Source organism: Chlorocebus sabaeus, chromosome 26 (genome assembly GCF_047675955.1).
Source record: "Chlorocebus sabaeus isolate Y175 chromosome 26, mChlSab1.0.hap1, whole genome shotgun sequence".
In the NCBI taxonomy this organism is placed as follows: Eukaryota; Metazoa; Chordata; class Mammalia; order Primates; family Cercopithecidae; genus Chlorocebus; species Chlorocebus sabaeus.
The window spans coordinates 24,118,699-24,137,686 of NC_132929.1; the positions used below are offsets into that span (position 1 = coordinate 24,118,699).

Here is an 18,988-nt window from a genome sequence, read left to right on the forward strand (position 1 = left end):
TACTGCTGGTTTGAAAGAATGAGGCACCATGAAGAGGGACAAGGATGAAAGGAGAGAGAGAGAGTGGAAGGTAACAATGGAGAATAGCAAAATGTAATGATTAGAGGTAGGATTTCCTTTCTTTTCACATTTTGGACATGAAGATAAATTATCTGTGATCCCTGAATCAGGAAGCTATTGCTAACCCAAAGGGACTCTAATGTGTGTCTGTGGTTGAAGACTACACCCAGATGAGTCACTGCTAGCAATCAAGAATTTCTGCCTTGATTCATTTTTAGCCAAACTGGTGAAGTTCTTTGGTTGGGGAGGTTCTATGTTAGGGGGCTCCAGAAAATTCAGATGAGAGATGTAGAAAGAAAGTTGGGGAGGGTCATCATAGCTTTTGCACAGTTTAGCTGCCCAGTGATGAACAGGGCTGTCAGTGCTCCTGTCATTACTCTGAAGAAGATACAACTTTATGAGAATGTTCCCAAATGAATGAACCCAGTCACAGCCAAAGTCAAGGGCTTAAACATTACGATATTAACTGTTCTTTCAGCTGTGAATCTGATTTATGTTCTTAATGTCCCCAAAAGACTTAATGATACTGCTTTAAAGTAGAAAAAAAAAGGAAGGAAAAGGAGAAAATGATTGATCACACACTGAAGTTTATTCTAAATCAGCATCCTGACACTAGATAAATCAGGGAAGAGATTTAAAATCCTGAGCTCTTTTTCCTCTAGAAAAACGATTAACTTTTCTTTGCCTTTGTAGGATTTATAAATTTGCCTTTGAGAATCTGGTACACACTATAAACCCTTCTCGAAAAAATGGTCATCTCACACTCAAAAGCTCAACTCAAAAGGAAATCCGTATCAATACTACATATGAATAATAGTCTATTAACATTAATAAAAATTATTTTTTGTATTAATATCTTTTTCAATTTACCCCTTAGTCAATTTTTTCTAAACTCACAGCCAAATGAATAACAAGGAAGAGGTTTATCATGTTCAGATTGCCAAAGATTAAATAGGATATCACTGCTGCATATCTGTCCACGTTTTTATTTTGTAGATAGCAAAAATACTACTAAAAGACTTAGCATTAAATTTTATCCATATTTAGATTCAAATGAAGTTTTCAATAGCATATAAAAAAAAGATTAATAATTGCATACTTACCCAAGCACATGGTTTGGTCAGCATTTGTTTTAAAGCCAGTGTGGCAAAGGCAATAAAAGCTTCCAACTGTGTCAATGCACTGCCCATGACTGCATATATTGGGGATTTCCTGACATTCATTGCGATCTGTAAAGAAAAAGCATCTTAAGTGAGAACTTCGAAGACAAAATACAATTGAATAACTTACTTCTAGCTATTGTTCTCAGAAGTAATCCTAGCTCTAAACTAAGCTAGTGAAACAGATACATTTATTTTTGCATCAAAGTGGATTAAAACTTACTCTCATTTACCAGGCATGGTCAGAGTATGTTAACAATACATGACACAATAAAAAAAACAAGGGGAAGTAATCAAAAAATATTCTGAAAGATGAGAAGACTTAGAAGTAAAATGGGTGGAAAAATTTAAGCTGGGAGGATGTTCTGTTTGATTATCAGCCTACACAGCAACACAGACTGTGGAATTAATTGAAGTGTTTTGTCTAGTTAAGATTTGGTGCCTCAAGTCATGGATAGTTCATGGCTTCCTTTGGAAATTTATATCAAAGTCAAATCCCATGGCTAAGATTAAGTTTTTCTTGATGGACAACCCACATGGCCCCTTGTTCAAGTTGCATCTCTCTGTCTTATTCCTGTAACTTTTTGTTTCATCTTCACCAAGTATTAACGTCTACATAGGGCTCCTTTTAGCATGTGACAATCTGAACACTGTCTCTTTCTTTTTACTCTCATCCATTCATTTAAAGTGAAGCCCTCTCATCTTGCTTCTGCCAGTCTTTAAGCTCTACATTATATTTATCATCAACCGAATCTTTGTTGCTTTCCTGAAATCTGATGATCTGAGGGGCAGAATTTAATGCGTGAATTCACATATGACATAATTACATGCCACCTTATGTCTCTAATGTTTTAAAGCTCTATGCTTAGAGTAAATGTACTTTGAAGAGCACTGTGCCATTCTGACTTTCCTACTGTCACAGAAGAAAGCACATGGAGTGCCATCTTTGCTGCAGATGCTGTAGGGCAGATGGCATTTCGCTGTTAGTTAAATAATCCAGACTTGCTGTTTGCCTGAAAGGTCTACTCAGAACACAGTCATCATGAATGGACACTTTTCTGCAGCACACAGCAACCCTGCTTGTGCCAGAATCATGGATATCTCCTCCATTTCATGTGTCCGGGCTGCCATTTTATGACTATCTCCTATTTAGTAGATGAATCATCATACAATTTAGAAGTTCGAAGTGAAGTTGAGTATATCATTATGAGGGGAAACTGAAATAGAGCAGCTTAGGAACTACTACTGGCCTATAAAGAAATGCTATTTAACAAATTATGATTATTCCCATTTGAGAAAATGAATTTAAAGTGAGCCAACTGCTTCTGAGTATAGGCAGAGGAGACTTATTTCTGATCCTGAGGAAGGGTATGTCAGGTCTTACCACAGTTGGCCCAAAACTTTGGCACTTTCAGGTAGAACTGGACCTGGAAGTATGCAGGGGACAAAGTCTGTCTCATATCTGGTTTCCACAAGGAAATGGAGAGCCTTAAGGATCTTATTAGAAAGGGATCCCCAATTAGGAATTTCCTTTCATCTACTGCCCTATTTCATGATGGTTTAAATAAATGAAAAATGAAATATGGAGAGTACTTTGGAGTTCTACTGGTAAAACTAGAGCAGAAATCTAGGTTTCTACAAGCACCAGAATTTGAATTCTTAGATGATCATATTTGAGGTTGGGATAGGAGTTCTGAACAGGCTACTGTGGAAAGAAACCCAAATAGTCAACACAGAGAGAGAGGAAACCACAAGGAAGTAGCTGGGAAGAAACTGTTTCTTGTCTTCAGCTGGGCAAGACATTTCAGAAAGGGGTTATATTTGTTCTAACTATCCAGTTTCTGCTGTCAGATTAGCATCCTGAGCTCAGATATCTAATTGTTCTCTCAGCTCTCTCAGCAATAATGTGGGTGCTATGGTCAGGTGTGATTTGGGGTGTGAAATAATGTGCTTATGAATTCAAACAAAGATCTCATGAGGGAGAGAAAGATTTAGTTATTTTCATTTTAAACAGAGGCAAAAAGGAGTACTTTATAGCATGCCTGAAAAAAAAAATGCCAAGTATAGAATAGCATTTAAAGATATTTTAAAAATAAGACATAAATAAAGACATTTCTAGAATGAAGTCTTCAACCCAACTGGTTGAATGGTTGCAAAACTCAAGGTAATTCCCTTTCTTCTGAGGATTTCTACGAATAAAGGAAATCAAGCTTTTGGTTGCAAATGATTCTCACTCACAACACTTATAGCTGGGTGCATTTTAGGTATGTCAGTCTTCTACAGGAAAACAGTAAAGGGCTTAAGCCCCAGCAGGCTATGGCTGAATTGTCTTATCTTGATCTATAAATAGCTCTGTCCCACTTCTCACCTGAGTGTGAAATGGTATGAAATGACTCATTCTATATTATCAGCAATTCTTTATTTTGACTGGAATTATTTCATCCAGTTCTAAAGACATATAAATTACGAGCAAAATGCAGGGAAGTGGTATCAATGCCAAGTTTCGCTAGGGTATTGTGGTTCATATCAGAGAAGTCCCCACTTTTCCTGTCCTGTATTTTTAACACATGGATAGCAACAGCTCTGTTGACAAAATGCTAAATACTTACACATGTTCCTTTAAACTCAACAAAACAAGTCTTGATTCTCAATGTGACTTTTTGTTTGGCAATTACACCCTCTTCCCACCAAGGTCTCATAAAACAATGCAAAATACCCTAAAGAGAACAGTGCATTTCCTACCACTTAATCGCTGGTAGGCAAGGAAATCCAAGGAAAATCTGACCACGTCCCCCTGTGTTGTTTCATTTACGAATGCATAAAATATCCAGGAAACCCCCAGTGAAATGAACCGTGAGCAAAATAACATATTCTTCCTGACTAATATACAATGATTTGCTTTGCTAAATATACAGTGATTTTTGCTAAATATACAATGATTCAGAATTACTTAAAAATTTACTAGAAAATCATTCTGAGGTATTATTTTGCTTCTGGGCTGAAACACCAGTCTTTTACATTTTTATACCACTGGCTACAAGATACCATCAGATACTGAATAACTTCACCATGCACTGAAATTGATAACATGCGCATGCTTCCTATTTCTATCACATCCTTGACAAAAGTGAACACCAAAAAATCTAACCTCTAGGGGACATGGTAATAAACAGCTAATAAAGGCTGTTGATGTTTGCTGCCTTCAGTGAGTGACCTGTAAGATGACTGGGAAGAAAAGCGATGGTTTTGTTTGTTCTGTTTACGCAGATTAATCTGACCCAGCTTAGGAGAGCTTCACTGTCTAGATTTGGGGTATGTAGCCAAGATGGTGAAAACCTCACCTTTCTGAGAGGGGTTCTGTGGAAGGAAAAAAATCATTTGGTCCTAAATGTTGCTTAGGGGAGTGTGTGTATGCATAACTGTGTGTGTGTGTGTAATGTGTGGGGGTGAGTGTTTGCAGGCAGGGCAGCAGATAGGCAAATATGAAATCTATGTATGCAAAAGATTTCCTTCTTGTTTTGAAAATATCTCATCCAGAAAGAGGATTAAAAAGCTAAGTGTTTAGACATTTTGACAATACCCCTTTTTCCAATTTAGTTATTAGAGTTCATCAATCTAAATCTTAACTCATATATTCTTCAGCTTAACTATCTGAAAATAAATCCAAATATCTGAAGCTTCATGAAGACAAACTCTCGGGTAGGCATGTCCAGCCTGTGGGGCACTGCATACCATTGCACTGTCCTGTGGAGGTGAAGCGGTAGCCGGGCTTACAGTCACAGCGGTAGCTGCCTGCAGTGTTGATGCATTCGGCGTTGCGCTGGCACACTGGGCCGTTCTGACACTCGTCAATATCTACGAGCAGAAGACAACCGAATTTGAAGGAGAACAGAATCTGGTGTCCAGTCAACAAAACCTCTCACATGAAAACAAATTTATATTTTATTTTGATCTGTTCTATTGAAAAGACAACACAGATGTGTACAGCAGCTTTATTTATTGCCAGAAGTTGGAAGCAACCAAGATGTCCTTCAGTAGGTGAATGAATTAATAAACTGGGGTACATTCAGACAACGGACTGTTATTTAGCACTAAAACAAATGAGCGATCAAGCCATGAAAAGACATGGAAGAAAATTAAATATGGCCAGGTGCGGTGGCTCACACCTGTAATCCCAGCACTTTGGGGGGCTAAGGCGGGTGGATCAAACTGAAGTCAGTAGTTTGAGACCAGCCTGACCAACATGGTGAAAACCCGTCTCTACTAAAAATACAAAATTAGCTGGGCATGGTGGTGCGTGCCTGTAATCCCAGCTACTTGGAAGGCTGAGGCAGGAGAACCGCTTGAGCCTGGGACGTGGAGGTTGCAGTGAGCCAAGATCATGCCATTGCACTCCAGCCTGGGCAACAAGAGCAAAACTCCATGTCAAAAAAAAAAAAAAAAAAAAAAGAAAATTAATTGTATAGTACTAAGTGAATCAGAAGCCAATCTGGACAGGTGACATAATGTACGATTCCAACCACACAACATTCTGGAAAAGGCAAAACTCTGGAGACAGTAAACAAAATCAGTGGTTGCCAAGGGTTAGGAGAGACCAGGGGATACACAGGCAAAGCACAGATAATTTTTAGGGCAGTGAAATTATTCTAAAAATAGCTATGGAATGGTAGATACATGTCATTATAAATTTTTCCAAACTCATAGAATGTACAACACCAAGAGCAAACTCAAATGTAAATCATCAGAGGGGACTCGGGGCGATAATGATGTCACTGGAGATTCAATTGTAACAAATGCACCACTCTGATGCGGGGTGCTGATGATAGGGGAGGCTGTGTATGTGTAGGGGTAGGGAATATATGATAAATCTTTGTGCCTTCTTCTCAATATTGCGGTGGACCTAAAACTGCCCTAGAAAATAAAGTCTATTAAAAAAAAAAGAGAGAGAGAAAGGAAGACTGAAAGCCCGTTATCCAAACTTTCCCACTTCAGTAATATTTATAAATGCAAGAGCTTGATTTATGACCACATATGGACTCTAATGAAACTTGGCTGCTAGGGCCAGCACTTGACATGGGTATAGATTAATATCCTAGGAAGCCTTGTATTTACTCAAAGATCTGGATTTTATGATTCAATAAGGTTGCTATTGTCTGAAAGGCTGCAAGAGTAGAATGTCTCAAATCTTAAAGACCACATGAATCACTTAGGATCTTGCTAAAAGGCAGATTCTGACTTGGCATGTCTGGGGAATGGCCTGAGAGTCTGAATTTCTAATAAGTTCCCAGCTGATGCAGGTGCTCCTGGTCTGTAGAGAGTGCTTTGAGGTACAGGGCTGTAGAGACACCTGCTCAAATTACTGCCACAAGGCAGTCAAATCAAGAAAACCTAACATGGGAATCATCATAAAACTACTGAAAACAAACCAACTCTCATTAAAACGGAAAAGATTTTGGATAATGGATATTGTGTGTTCCAGAGCTTTGACTTTGCTTAGGAGGTTGTCTACTTAAAAAACAAAACAAAACAAAGCAAAAAACAGATACCTAATATAGTTCAAATTCATGGCATCACAAAAGTTACTACATGTCCATGGTATATCATGGGGCAAAATACGTTTCCCTCTTCCCTGCTCCAGTGAATCTAATTCAGACTAAGTCCAGTAAAGGGGATGGACTGTAACAGGTGAGGGTTGGCCCTTAGTACCAATTCTGGGCTTTTACACAGAAGTTGGCTCGGCCAAAGAAGTTCCTACAAGGGGGTGGCAGATATATCAGCCGATGCCTCTTGGGTGTGGTTCCGTGGTGGAAAACCCTCAGGACTGTCAGTTAGTCAGCGGGGGTTCCTGTCTAAGGCGGGTGGATTGTGCCTCTCTGGGCAACAGACCAGGAGTAGGACTGTGCCTGCCTTGGGTTACAAGGGACCCAGCACCGCCTCACTCACCAAGTCTGCCCTGCTCTGAATTCAGGATGTATAGAAACACAGGGGGCAGACTGTGCCATTGGAGAAACTGAGTAGTGTCACAGACAAGCACTTCTATGATGTGGCATCTGACAATGTGGCTACTTGGTGAGAGCAGAGGTATGGAAGCTCCCTAAATCACCTCTGCAATCCATTCCAATTTCAGCGTTGCCGAGGCATGTATGCACTCAACCTCATTTTCATATTCTAAGAGCTAAGAGTATGCTGGGAAGCAGCTGACCGTGGATTAAACATTCACCCTGAAGACGGATATTCTGTGAAACGGCAATCAGAAGTTGGAGTACTTAGTTATCTCAATATCCACAGAATGCTACCCTGACAGCAAAATGCCTTGCATTGGTACAGCTGCATGTGTTTAATCTCATGCATCTAGCAAGGTCTAAGTTGCCTTGGTGGTCATGGGTGGTTTTGTCTATGGGTTCTGGCCAAGAGCTGCCGCCTCAGCAAGTGTAAGTGGTTAAAAGGTACCTGGGTACAGAAATCATCAAAGCGATCTCTGAGGGGAAGCGTGGGGAGGAAAATGCCACAGGCAGGTGGCAGGCATGCTGAGCATGTTTGAGACGGGGAAAAGTGCGGCTGTGAGGGAGGCGGCCAACTCTAGCACTGTAAGATCATCTGCCGTGGGTTCCCTCTCCCACATCCATGCTTCCTCTCCAGGTACCTGATCCTTGATGGCTTCCCAAAGACCAGGGACTCAGGCCAAGGTCTGAATTGGCTATCTTCTTAGGAAGGCTCGGAATGGCTATCACCCCATTCCCACTAACTCACACAGCAGGCAGAGTAAGGGACATGTGCCCACTTGGCCACAGTAACTGAAAGCCTGGTGAGAGGAACTTAACAAGTATGTGGTTAGGACTATAACTTTACTTGTGGCATATAAGTTGTCTTCAGTTTAGACAAAAAAGTTTTTTTTTAACATTACAATGTTGACATATGTGCTATAATATGTGCTCTGAGGGGTAATAACCCTTTCTAACATGAATAAAAACTCTGCTAGAGGCCCGAAGTGTAAGTATTAAATAGAAAATTATTCCAACTATCCTGGGCACATGGTATATTTAATAACCAGTAATGTCCCTTTTGCTAAAATGTAACAGAACTATCTTTCCCAGATGTAGGAAAAAATATGAAGTGCTATAAGGAATGCTCCGAATCACAGTACATATACATGGCAACAGGAGGTAATTTGAAAATGAAAAAAGTACATGTGCATGCCAACATTCTTCATATAAAATCAAATTTGCTGTTCTTGCCATTTGGAATTCTCTCATGCATTTAGAATATTTGCATTAACCTTGTTTTCACTTGGGAGTAGCAAAGTCTGTCTGGAAGAGAAGTGATTTTGAGAGTCAACTAGGATGACTGTCCACTCATTGATTTTCAAGCAATGTGAAACAAAAGCAATCTAGGTGACACACCCAGGAACTCAAAGCTTTTTCATAACAGCTGGGAAGTCTAATATTAATACACTGTGTATTGGCAGAAGGGGGCTGGGAATGCGCCTCCTGGTTTTTCCACTGAAGTTAGTGAATTTTTTTTTTTTTTTGCATGAAATTTCATGCTGTTTCACACCATGCCCTTGACTATTTCTAGAGCTTAATGCATTTCTGAAATTTCAATGTTGTGAAATTCGCCAGTGTGTATCATTAAGTACCTTATCAGTTAGCTCTTTTCTGGATATGATAAGGTCACGACGCCACTTACCTTCACAAACCAACAACTTGTCATTATAGAAGAATCCCACTGGACATTCGCATCGGAAGCTGCCGACCATGTTGATGCACACTCCATTTTCACAGACCCCTGGGATCTCCCGGCACTCATCAATATCTACAGACAGAGTAGTCATTCGTGAGTGACAGGACAGCACACGACCCCTGTGCAGGGTAAGACAAGATGCAAAGTTCTTGTGTGTGTGTGTGTGCACGCGCGCATGTGCTGGGGTGATGGTGATGGCAATAGGGGACATCAATGAATAGCAAATTGAGGTAACTAAACCACTTTCTGGACATATGAGTCTAACTGGATTTAAAATATATCTTTTGGGTTTTGCTTCAGAATGTCAATTTTGTACAGGTAGAAGGCATCCTTGCATCCTCTGGGCACTGTGGTTACATCAGATGAGTAAAATAGAAGGGATGGTCAAGGGTAAACAGTCTCTCCACACAAGTGTGCCTGTATTTAGGGAAAAGGGAGAGGTGAGCTGGCAAAGAACCACAGAGGAGCACATGGTCATATGGAACTCTGATCTTTCAAATTCCAGTTCAACTCCCCCTTCCTATTTCATGTGGCTTTAGAAAGGAGGTAAGTCAGGTGTGGGGATGTCAGCTAGGCCATGACAATGAAGACGAGGTCAGCACTGAGGAAGAACTGTCGCAGTAGACTGTGTGCCTCCTCAGGCTGGGAGTTGGGCTTGGTTTTCCATCACTGTGTTACGGTTCCTTAGCACTCTACATGACAGGGAGTAAGTGCTCAATTCAAATTTGTTCAGTTAACAGCAAGTGTCTGGCAGTGTGTTGGTGAGCACTAAAACAAGACCAAGAGTGAGAACATGGCCAGGACCCAGGCTGCTAAGGCAGGGCTGGCCAGCTATGGAGAGAGACTTTGGGCACCTCACCAGCCTGGCCGCATCCCCAGCCTGGAGTGGTCCCATCTCTGTCTTATCCACTCTGAACTCCTGACCACTGAAGTGCCCTCTAGGATAAGAGTAGTAATAGTAATAATAATGGTAATAGTATTAATAGTAACAGCATCTCATTTGCTGCATGCCTGGTACATTTGTCAAGCATTCAGCCTGTATTTATTGGCTGAATTATCACAGCTACCTTATGAGATGGTCTCGGTACTATGACTATTCTAACTAAGAGATGATGCCAGTGAGGCCAAGCCAGAGTATATAACTTGCCCAAGACCAAGCAGCCAATGAGAGGCAGAGTCAGGATTTGACACTGGGACTCAGTTAACAGGTCACCCTGCCTCCCTTTTCACATAAGAAGATCGTATTAGGGTGATTTCCTACATCACCCTAATACAATCTTCACAGAACTGTCATTAACACTTTTGTTATCCTGGAGGGCCCTTCCATCAGCCCCTTGGCTGGGTTTGATGAAACACCTCAGCTGGGAGGTACGCAAAGCCTTGGTCTACAATCCAATGTCTTCCAATTCACTAGTTTCTATGACTGTTGTTGAGATACTTTGTTTACTTATTATAGTCAGGAGCCTTTGCAAGGTACATGCTTTGCTAGCATACTTTGTGAGAAGATGATCATGGACTGAAGTGGAGCCTACAAGAGCTGCTGCAATTTTAGAAGAACCACACTCTATAACCCATCTGTTTTAAAGGAGAAATTTAATGTCATAGATTTATTTTAGACCCTTTTTAAAAAAAAGGGCTTGATTTTGTGTGAAGGCAGAATTGACCTATTTAATGAAAAGAAACAGCTTAGAATCTCAAAGGGTTCATTGCTATTTTGAATACGGGCAATTATGTCTTTAGATCTTTCACACCTTCGTCATTCATGTCATGAAAAAGCCATGTAAAGTTACATCACAACTGTGTATCATAAGTAAACAAAAAACAAATTCAGATGCCATTCATTCAGTGTGGGTTAGAACATGAAACATCATATTCACATTCATTTGTTTTAAATATAAGTGACATATTATTATCAAGTTTAACAATAACTGGGTGAGTCTAATTTCCAGCCATTGTTAGGTGTAAAATAGCAAAAGGATATACTAAAAATTATATTTTCTTTTCCTGTCAGGATTTTATTTGAACTTCAACTTAGAGAAGTTTATATTTTAAGACAAGATTAATAAACATGCTATAGTTTTAACCCTATATGAATGGACTCCACATGCCAACAATCATAAGATCTTCCAAAAGGAGAGTATAAAGCTTAAATAAAACAAAGTTTTTTAGCCATCTAAATATTTTGTCCTGGTGGAATTTGGTAACAATAAGCATATAGCTAAATATCAGATGTCCAGTTTTCAAGAGCTAGAAGCAAACTAAGCCATGAGTCAGGACTGTGTTCTGGTCCCCGCTCTGTTATTAATTAGCTGGGTGGCCTTGGGTGAGTCCCTTTCCCTCTTTGGGCCTCTGTCTCCTCAAATATGAAGCAAGGCTTTTGGACTAGATGAAGTTTGAAGGCTTTCCAGCTCTCCTAGTGGACAACGCTAATGTTGTTTCTAGTCTTTGCTTACTGCCAACCTTGGAGGGCAGCCTTGCTGGGGTACACGCCTGGTCGGTCCGTGGAGAACCATTACCATTACAGACCACTTATCTTGTGATCACAGATTCTAGGGAGATTAAAAGATCTGTTTTGGGAAGGGGAAAAACAAAGCAGCTGGGGCCAGGTGTTCCATGCCAATGTCATTTAGCAGTTTTTCTTTCCAAACCATGAAGTTTCTTTGGACGTGGACGAGACTGTGGAGCCATATGGATTTGGCACTAAGGGAGCCAGGCTGATTGCTGGACCAGACTCTTGTTTTCTTAAACAAGGTCACTGGAAAGGCTGATGTGGACTTTAGTTTACTTATTATGAATAAGGTGGAATAAAGCAAGTGGTGATGTTTGCTACTAGACACAACTGTGCAGACTTAAGAGGGCATCTAAGGATGCATATAAATCACACCAGGGAAAAACTCAGAGAATGCAATAGCTTTCCATCTACTTTTATGTTATTTGGTTTTAAACCACAGGGCATTGCCTGCACTGGCTGAGTGCTGTGCAATACTTCTGAATCTTGCACAAGCATCTCTACCAATGTTGCGTTCTCTGCTTCATTTACCAGGTAGGGCCTCAGACTGAAAAGATTTTTATTTCACATCTGAAATTCTCAAAGCAGATGACCTGAGGAGATTCCATGTAAGATAAAATTGATCCACGAGAGGACTTTATGTAAACAATCTACATGTAAGGATTGGTGTGAAAAGTCACTTAACCTGGTCTTAGTCAGAAGGAAGGATTGGGAATTACAGTCAAATCAAATGTCAACTGGCCCTACTCCCAGAATCTCTCCCGTTGCTGATGCCTAAGGTTGGTTTAACTATGCTTGATTGTCATTTTGGGAAAAGTTTTCCAATCCCCTTAATCATGAACAACAAATGCTGTTGCCAATTAGGTGGAGCTGCACAGGGTGTTTGCACAGTTTGTTTCAAACTAAGAATCAGTGTTTCAATAAAGTGAAAGGCATTGTTTCACGTTTTTTTTTCTTCTAAGAAAACAATGGGAACTGAGAAAATAATGGCGTACTCCTCTTGCTAACACAAAGGCAGAAAACAGAAAGTCCTGACAACGCCGTCATGACTCACCAACGGGTAAACCGGTGTAAATGTCGATGACAAAGCCTGGCCTTTGACTTCCACAGAGTGTAGCAAACTCATCTGCAATTAAACAAAGGTGGGATGGGAGGACAGGAGTCAGCAAAGAGCAATAATTAGACTGAAAAAAATTACTTTGTAAGCATTCTTGAAAGGTATTTGTCTGTAGTTTGAAGAATTTAAAATAAAAAGTAAACCTGAAATTTCCTACAGATATAATCTTGCCTGTAAGACAAATATTGAAGAAAAAAAAGATCTCATGTTGACGTGATAAAGGTAGAGATCCCCAGATGTCATGCCACTCATTCACATGAGTTTGCCTGTAGAAGTTTGGATTTTGATATGGGTGTTGCTCAGCTCTGAACTCAGGGACTGGTAAGAGTGCCTCTCTCTACTCTGCATTAAGATATCTAGGGTTTGAGGAACACATACAAAAGCCATTTTCTCAGTAGATTATAGGAGACTATAGCAAATCTAGCCACATTCTTGACATCACATCGATTAATGACTAATTTGGGTCAATCAACCAACCTTCACCATTTTTTTTTTCAGTTTTTGGAGCTGGATTTCATTTGGTATAGCTCAGTCATATTCTCTCCCTCTCCCTCTCTCCTTTTCTGTCTTTCTCTCACTTGAATTAGTCAAATTTAACAGATAATAAAGGATGAACTAAATTCTATCGGCAGTCCCTTCTAACTATGAGATTTTGTAATTCCAGATCATGACTGTAACTGGTAAGGTATGGTATCAATATAAGCTTCAGATGACCATTGCCTTATTGGTCACACTCAGTGAAAATTAGTATAAGATTTCTGGAAGTATTTTAATCAAAATATAGCATGTTATTCTCCTTGTGTTTTGTTTCCTTAATCTATGAGTGTTCACTTCCAACACTGTAATGCCAGCTGACACTGGTCATCCAAAGAAATTACAGGGACTCTTAAAATATGTGCAGATTTCACAGTTAACGAAAAGCCATGACCAGATTTGGTGAATATCCAACATCAAGAAGAAATCTTGCATTTTACACAAGAGTACATAGATATTAAAAACTCAGGCAACCATTTCTAAAAGTAAATGTTAGTCTATATTAAGGGTTTCCAAAGTGGTCTCCAGAGGAATATGCAATAATCCATTAGGATAAAAAAGAAAATACTAGGACTTCTATCTTTGGAAAAATCTAATCTTTAAAAAAATTAATTTTGTGCACACTTTATATTAGAACAGCTCAGAAAAATAATAAATGCATTTTTAATATAATTGAAAACAATACATATACACATACATAGACCTATACACGTAGACTTTTACATATAAATGCACACCAGGTGTGTATAAGCTCCAGATTTTTTACCAACAGGTAAGTATCATCTAAAGTTGTAAAGACCATTGCTCAAGATAAAGGGTCAGCAAACTTTTTAATAAAAGGATACAGAGTAAAATATCTTAGGCTTTGCAGGCTGTACAGTCAGTCAAAACTATTTAATGCTGCCATGAAAGCAGCAGTAGACAATACAGAAATAAATCAGTGTGCTCTAATAAAGTTTTATTTATGGGCAACAAAACCTGAAGTTCATGTAACTTTCATATTATGAAATACTATTCTCCTGTTTTTTTCCCAACCATTTAAAATGTAGACATCCTTCTTAGCTTGCAGGCCATTCAAAAGTAGATGGTGGGATGCATTTGGTCCATTGGGTGTATTTTGACACGCCCTGGTCTAGAAACATTTTGTAGGGTAGATGTAAATCAGAATTCTAAGTGGTGGTTATTATACTATTTCTGGAGTAAACAATGGATGGAATAATACATTTTACTAAAAAAGAACTTTCTGCTGCATGCAATGTCAGGTAGTCCCAAACAACAGATTTAATATTCTATATATCACTGTGGAAAATGGGGTAGGATTCCCTTTATAGAATACCCTAATCAATTCCTGGCATGATAATTTCAATTAACCCAAATTATATAATCTTGGCAAATGATGTCATCATCATATACATAATGCATAGTGTATACCATATGATATAAGAACAGTATACTAATGTCTTCATTTCCTCAAAGGATGCAATTTAGCTCCCCTCCCTTTTTTGAAGACAAATAACATTATTTAGTTTCTTTCTCTATGAGAATATAAGAAGAAATTTAGCTTGGATCTCAATATCAAGAAAAGTTGCACTTTCCTTTCATTTTGAGTTTTCTTTACGGTCATTGAGAATTTTGTACTTGATCACGTCTCCCTTTTCATAGGACCTGCTAGAACGTTTGGGGCTAAAGTTATTGCTTATTTCAGGCAAGTGTGTAGGAATTCCCAGCTTGGATTTTGTGCGTTAGTCCTGCTCCTGGCTCTGCCTTTCTTACTCTTGTTTGTCATTTGCCTCATGCTTATTTCTCGTTTAACATTTATGTGTTTGTAGGCTGCCTTTAATCATTTTTGGAATGAGTTTAGCTTTAAACAAGTAGAAAGACAAGGAATTATGTTTCCTTTATTGTCACATTGATTGGTCTAATGTTTCCCATCTTTTAATTACATGAAGGATTCAGTAACAATGAGAACATTGTTTATCGTTTATATTTTTGTGATATGCTGAGTTTACAAGTCTGGTTATGTGTTAGGGTATACATTAGAAAACATATTCTGTGACTCAATGTTCGGCTGGAATGGCCAGCATCAATTGCGAATTTAAATCATGAGCCAGTTTTTTTCCCCGGTAAAGATAAACAATGCACGCTTTGCTTCCTTCACTAAGACTGATTTCCCCAACGATTCACGGGTAATTTTTCAACCTATATTTTTGATAATGGAGAAACTAAAACTCACCTGTACTTGGGATGGGACACTGTTCACAGGGCTTATTCCAGGCCCGGCCAATGTTGTAGGAACAGCAGCACATCTTCTTGGTCATGTTGAATAACAGCTCTCCATCACAGGTCTGGTTGTCAGCATAGTAGTTTCTGTAGCACAAACTTCTTCTCATATCTAGAAGGGAGGTAAAAAAAAAGGATTGGAGGGTTGGTGATGCCATGTGGGAAATCACAACAAATTTCTAAGTGGATACTCAACAAGCTAGTTTCATTTGAGTTGTATTGTAGCTTGACTTTGATAAGGGCACAAAAAACTTACTCTTACATAACGTTCTAGCTACCTACGCTGCTACAAGAAAAAGAATTTCAGAAGTATATTCCCTGATATTTCATGCCACAGAACTAAGTCATTATGTAGCTGTAGCATTAATAAACTTCAAATGACTCTCTGCCCAGTCTCTTAGTAACAATTCTCTACTGCCATTTGGCAGTAAGCTTCTCATTTTCGACTCATGATGTTTTAATACTGTAGGTCAGTGCTGTAAATATAATTGTACAAAGATACACCCAAAAGTCAAACAAAAGAAGTACTATTAACTGTTGTTTGGGATTTTCCAACATTACATTTTAGAGAAAACTCCCAACCACCCACCCGTGGTGGTGAAAAAATGCCAAGTTATGATTTACAGGGGAAGAGGCTCCTAACAAGACAGTGAAGGGATGCCAGCACTCAGTCTGATGAGTAACACCTCCCTAAGGTGATGAACTTGTGAGCTCTCTTCCTCTTTGTTGATGAGAACTAAACATGGATTACTGAGAAAAGCCTGGACTTACCCATGCAATTATTTCCCCCATTCACTTGCATGTAGTCTGGAGGACAGATACAGGTGTAGTTGCCAACGGTGTTGTAACATGTCCCTGGACCACAGATTCCAGGAGTCTCACATTCATTCACATCTATAATCCAAAGAGAAGGTGGTATGTGAATATGAAAACTTCACATTTTGGAATGGCCTGATACTTAATGTCAATATGAATGTTGACAATAAAGGAGAAAATCTATAGGGTATTTTCAAATAAGATAACAAAAATAGGTATTTCATTCATCCGTGTCCTCTCTCTGTGCAAATGTGCGCCTTTTGAGGAAAGAAGGTTTTAGAAAAGGAGACTCCATCTCAAAAAAAAAAAAAAAAAAAAAAAAAAAGGAACTCCTGGCTGGACATGGTGGCTCATGCCTGTAATCCCAGCATTTCGGGAGGCCAAGGTAGGTGGATCCCTTGAGGTCAGGAGTTCCAGACCAGCCTGGCCAACATGGTGAAACCCCATCTCTACTAAAAATACAAAAATTAGCCAGGCGTGGTGGTGCACACCTGTAGTCCCAGCTACTCTACTTGGGAGGCTGAGGCAGGAGAACTGCTTGAACCCTAGATGCAGAGGTTGCAGTGAGCCAAGATCATGCCATTGCACTCCAGCCTGGGCAAAAGAGCAAGATTCTGTCTCAAAACGAACAACAACAACAACAAAACAAAACAAAAACAAAAAAGAAAAGGAACTCTTGCCTTCTGACATGAGACCTATCAAATATAATAATGAATCTCCTAATAAGTGAACCTATAACATCCTCAAAGGTAGGCAGAGATAGAAATACGGAGAAATTAAAATATCAAATATCCCTTAGGAAGACAAGCACACTTCTTACGTTCACAAAATCTATGATAGGGTATATAGTATCCCGAAGTCATTAACAGCTGGCTTCATGAATCTGCATTGGTAAGGCAGCATGGAGCATATTTCACATCCTCTCCCCACTTCCAAATGAAGGAGTTGATTCTAATCTTTGTTAACTCCATGGGTCTTAGAGCTGTCCCATATACACTATGATGTTCAACTAATACTCAAAGAGCTTGCCATTTGTCTGGGTGACCTAGTAAGATATTTAAAGAGCCAGGGGAATATTTCTTATGCAGAGCACAAGGAGGTCTTTTTCCTAAACAGTTGTGTGATTCCTCCATGTAGATGAAAACCATGGCTCATGGCCGAAGTGCTCTGAAACCTAGAAGTGGTTAATATTCTCCACCTTTCCAGTAACACAGAATGAACAAGGGCCACCACTCACAGCATAAAGCCAAAGGGCCGCCTTCTAGGAGAAGCTTATTTGAATACATGAGCACCAATGACAAGTGGTGAAGGATTAAAAGAAGAGGGCCCAGAACTCCCCCAAATAGAGAAGTAGCACTGAAATGGGACCTGTGCCACTCTCGTAAAAAATGGCTTTTCTGAAGAGCATGGAAAACTCTTTTGTAAGCATACATGAGACTACGGTCCAGCAGAGTAAGATACTGTTTTTTCTCAGGAAAAGAGGGAGATTCAGGACTTACCAGAAATGACATCATCCGAGTAACATTAGTCCAAATTGCCACATGTGTGACATATTTACCTGGCTATGCTCGTGTTTAGACCACTGTGCTACACTGCTAAATTCTGTTTTCCTGGTAACCATATTCTGGTTTTGCAGGTCAGTTCTCAATATCTGCAAGACCTTATCATCCTACAAGAACCATTTACCATCACACACTCGTGTATCTTCATTCAGGTAGTAGCCGGTTGGACAGCGGCACTGGAAACTCCCAAAGGTGTTGATACATTTTCCTCCTTGGCACAGCCCTGGTAGCTCCTGGCACTCATCAATATCTATCAAAATCAGAACAAAGGCATTCCTTTAGCATTGTAAATAAGCCCAAGGAAATTCAAGTTGTGTGCACTTTAAGACAAAGGAAACATAATTACCTTCCAATATAACGGTGATAGGATTTGGTCGGAAACCTTCCCCTCCAGGACAAAGAATTTTGTACTCAGCTATTGAAACAAAAATTCAAATTGAGTTGTTTTGAATCTAAAGTTTTTAGAAATGGTATCCTTAAGAGAAATACTGACATATCCCACTGAAAATGCTCATTTTCAGGAATCTTTAGTTGTTACTCTGCACGTCTGAAGTAAGGTAACACCTTTGTGTACACTTCCCATTTTCCAGTGGTTTTTATTATGTGTCCCCAAGGCAAGGCCACTGCCCTCAGTCCTTGATCTCTAACCACTCCCTGATCTTATATGCGTGTGGACTGTTTATCCCGTACCTTCATCCCTTGTTTCTTTTTACAGATTTTCTTTCCCTTTTTACTTTCTGAAAAACTTCATCTTCATTTTTATGTTCTGTTCAGCCTTACTTTCTGGGAATTACAGCTTCCCTTAATAACCTTAATTGGCTTGTTTCCAAAACCCTTTCCAAATAGAGCCTTAGGAAAAGCTGTTCTCTGTTGATTCCCATCCCAATTCTCTCCTTAATGACTAGAGACCTTTCTTGTGCCTCCGTTTCTACGGGTAGCAATATTGATTCTCCTGGTTTCCAAAAACAACTTTCTACAGTGTCCTTGGGTTTCCCCCATTCATTCTCTCATCCAAGTATTTTTACCCAGAACCATTTATTTCAGTGCCATGCACCAGCACGGTGATATGTACAGGCCATGTGAATAAGAGTGTCTGTAACCTGCTGCGTCATCCCAGTGAGGATCTATAAGATCAGTTCTTTCATAATGTCATGGTCTGTCCAGATCTGCTAATCCCTGTCCTGGCTTCCTGAAATTACACGTACACACG

At 39.6% G+C, this 18,988-nt stretch overlaps 1 protein-coding gene across 1 annotated transcript in view; it reads right to left on the reverse strand.

Moving 5' to 3' along the window:
* Positions 1-18,988, reverse strand: part of FBN1 (fibrillin 1) — a 239,475-nt gene that overhangs the window by 38,335 nt on the left and 182,152 nt on the right. Inside the window, exons 39-46 of the mRNA XM_008016692.3 lie at positions 18,125-18,193; positions 17,903-18,028; positions 16,172-16,294; positions 15,354-15,512; positions 12,524-12,595; positions 8,907-9,032; positions 4,953-5,075; positions 1,164-1,289 (exon numbers count right to left, since the gene is read on the reverse strand). Coding sequence (XP_008014883.2) covers positions 1,164-1,289; positions 4,953-5,075; positions 8,907-9,032; positions 12,524-12,595; positions 15,354-15,512; positions 16,172-16,294; positions 17,903-18,028; positions 18,125-18,193 — 924 coding nt within the window. The remainder of the gene's footprint in view (positions 1-1,163; positions 1,290-4,952; positions 5,076-8,906; positions 9,033-12,523; positions 12,596-15,353; positions 15,513-16,171; positions 16,295-17,902; positions 18,029-18,124; positions 18,194-18,988) is intronic.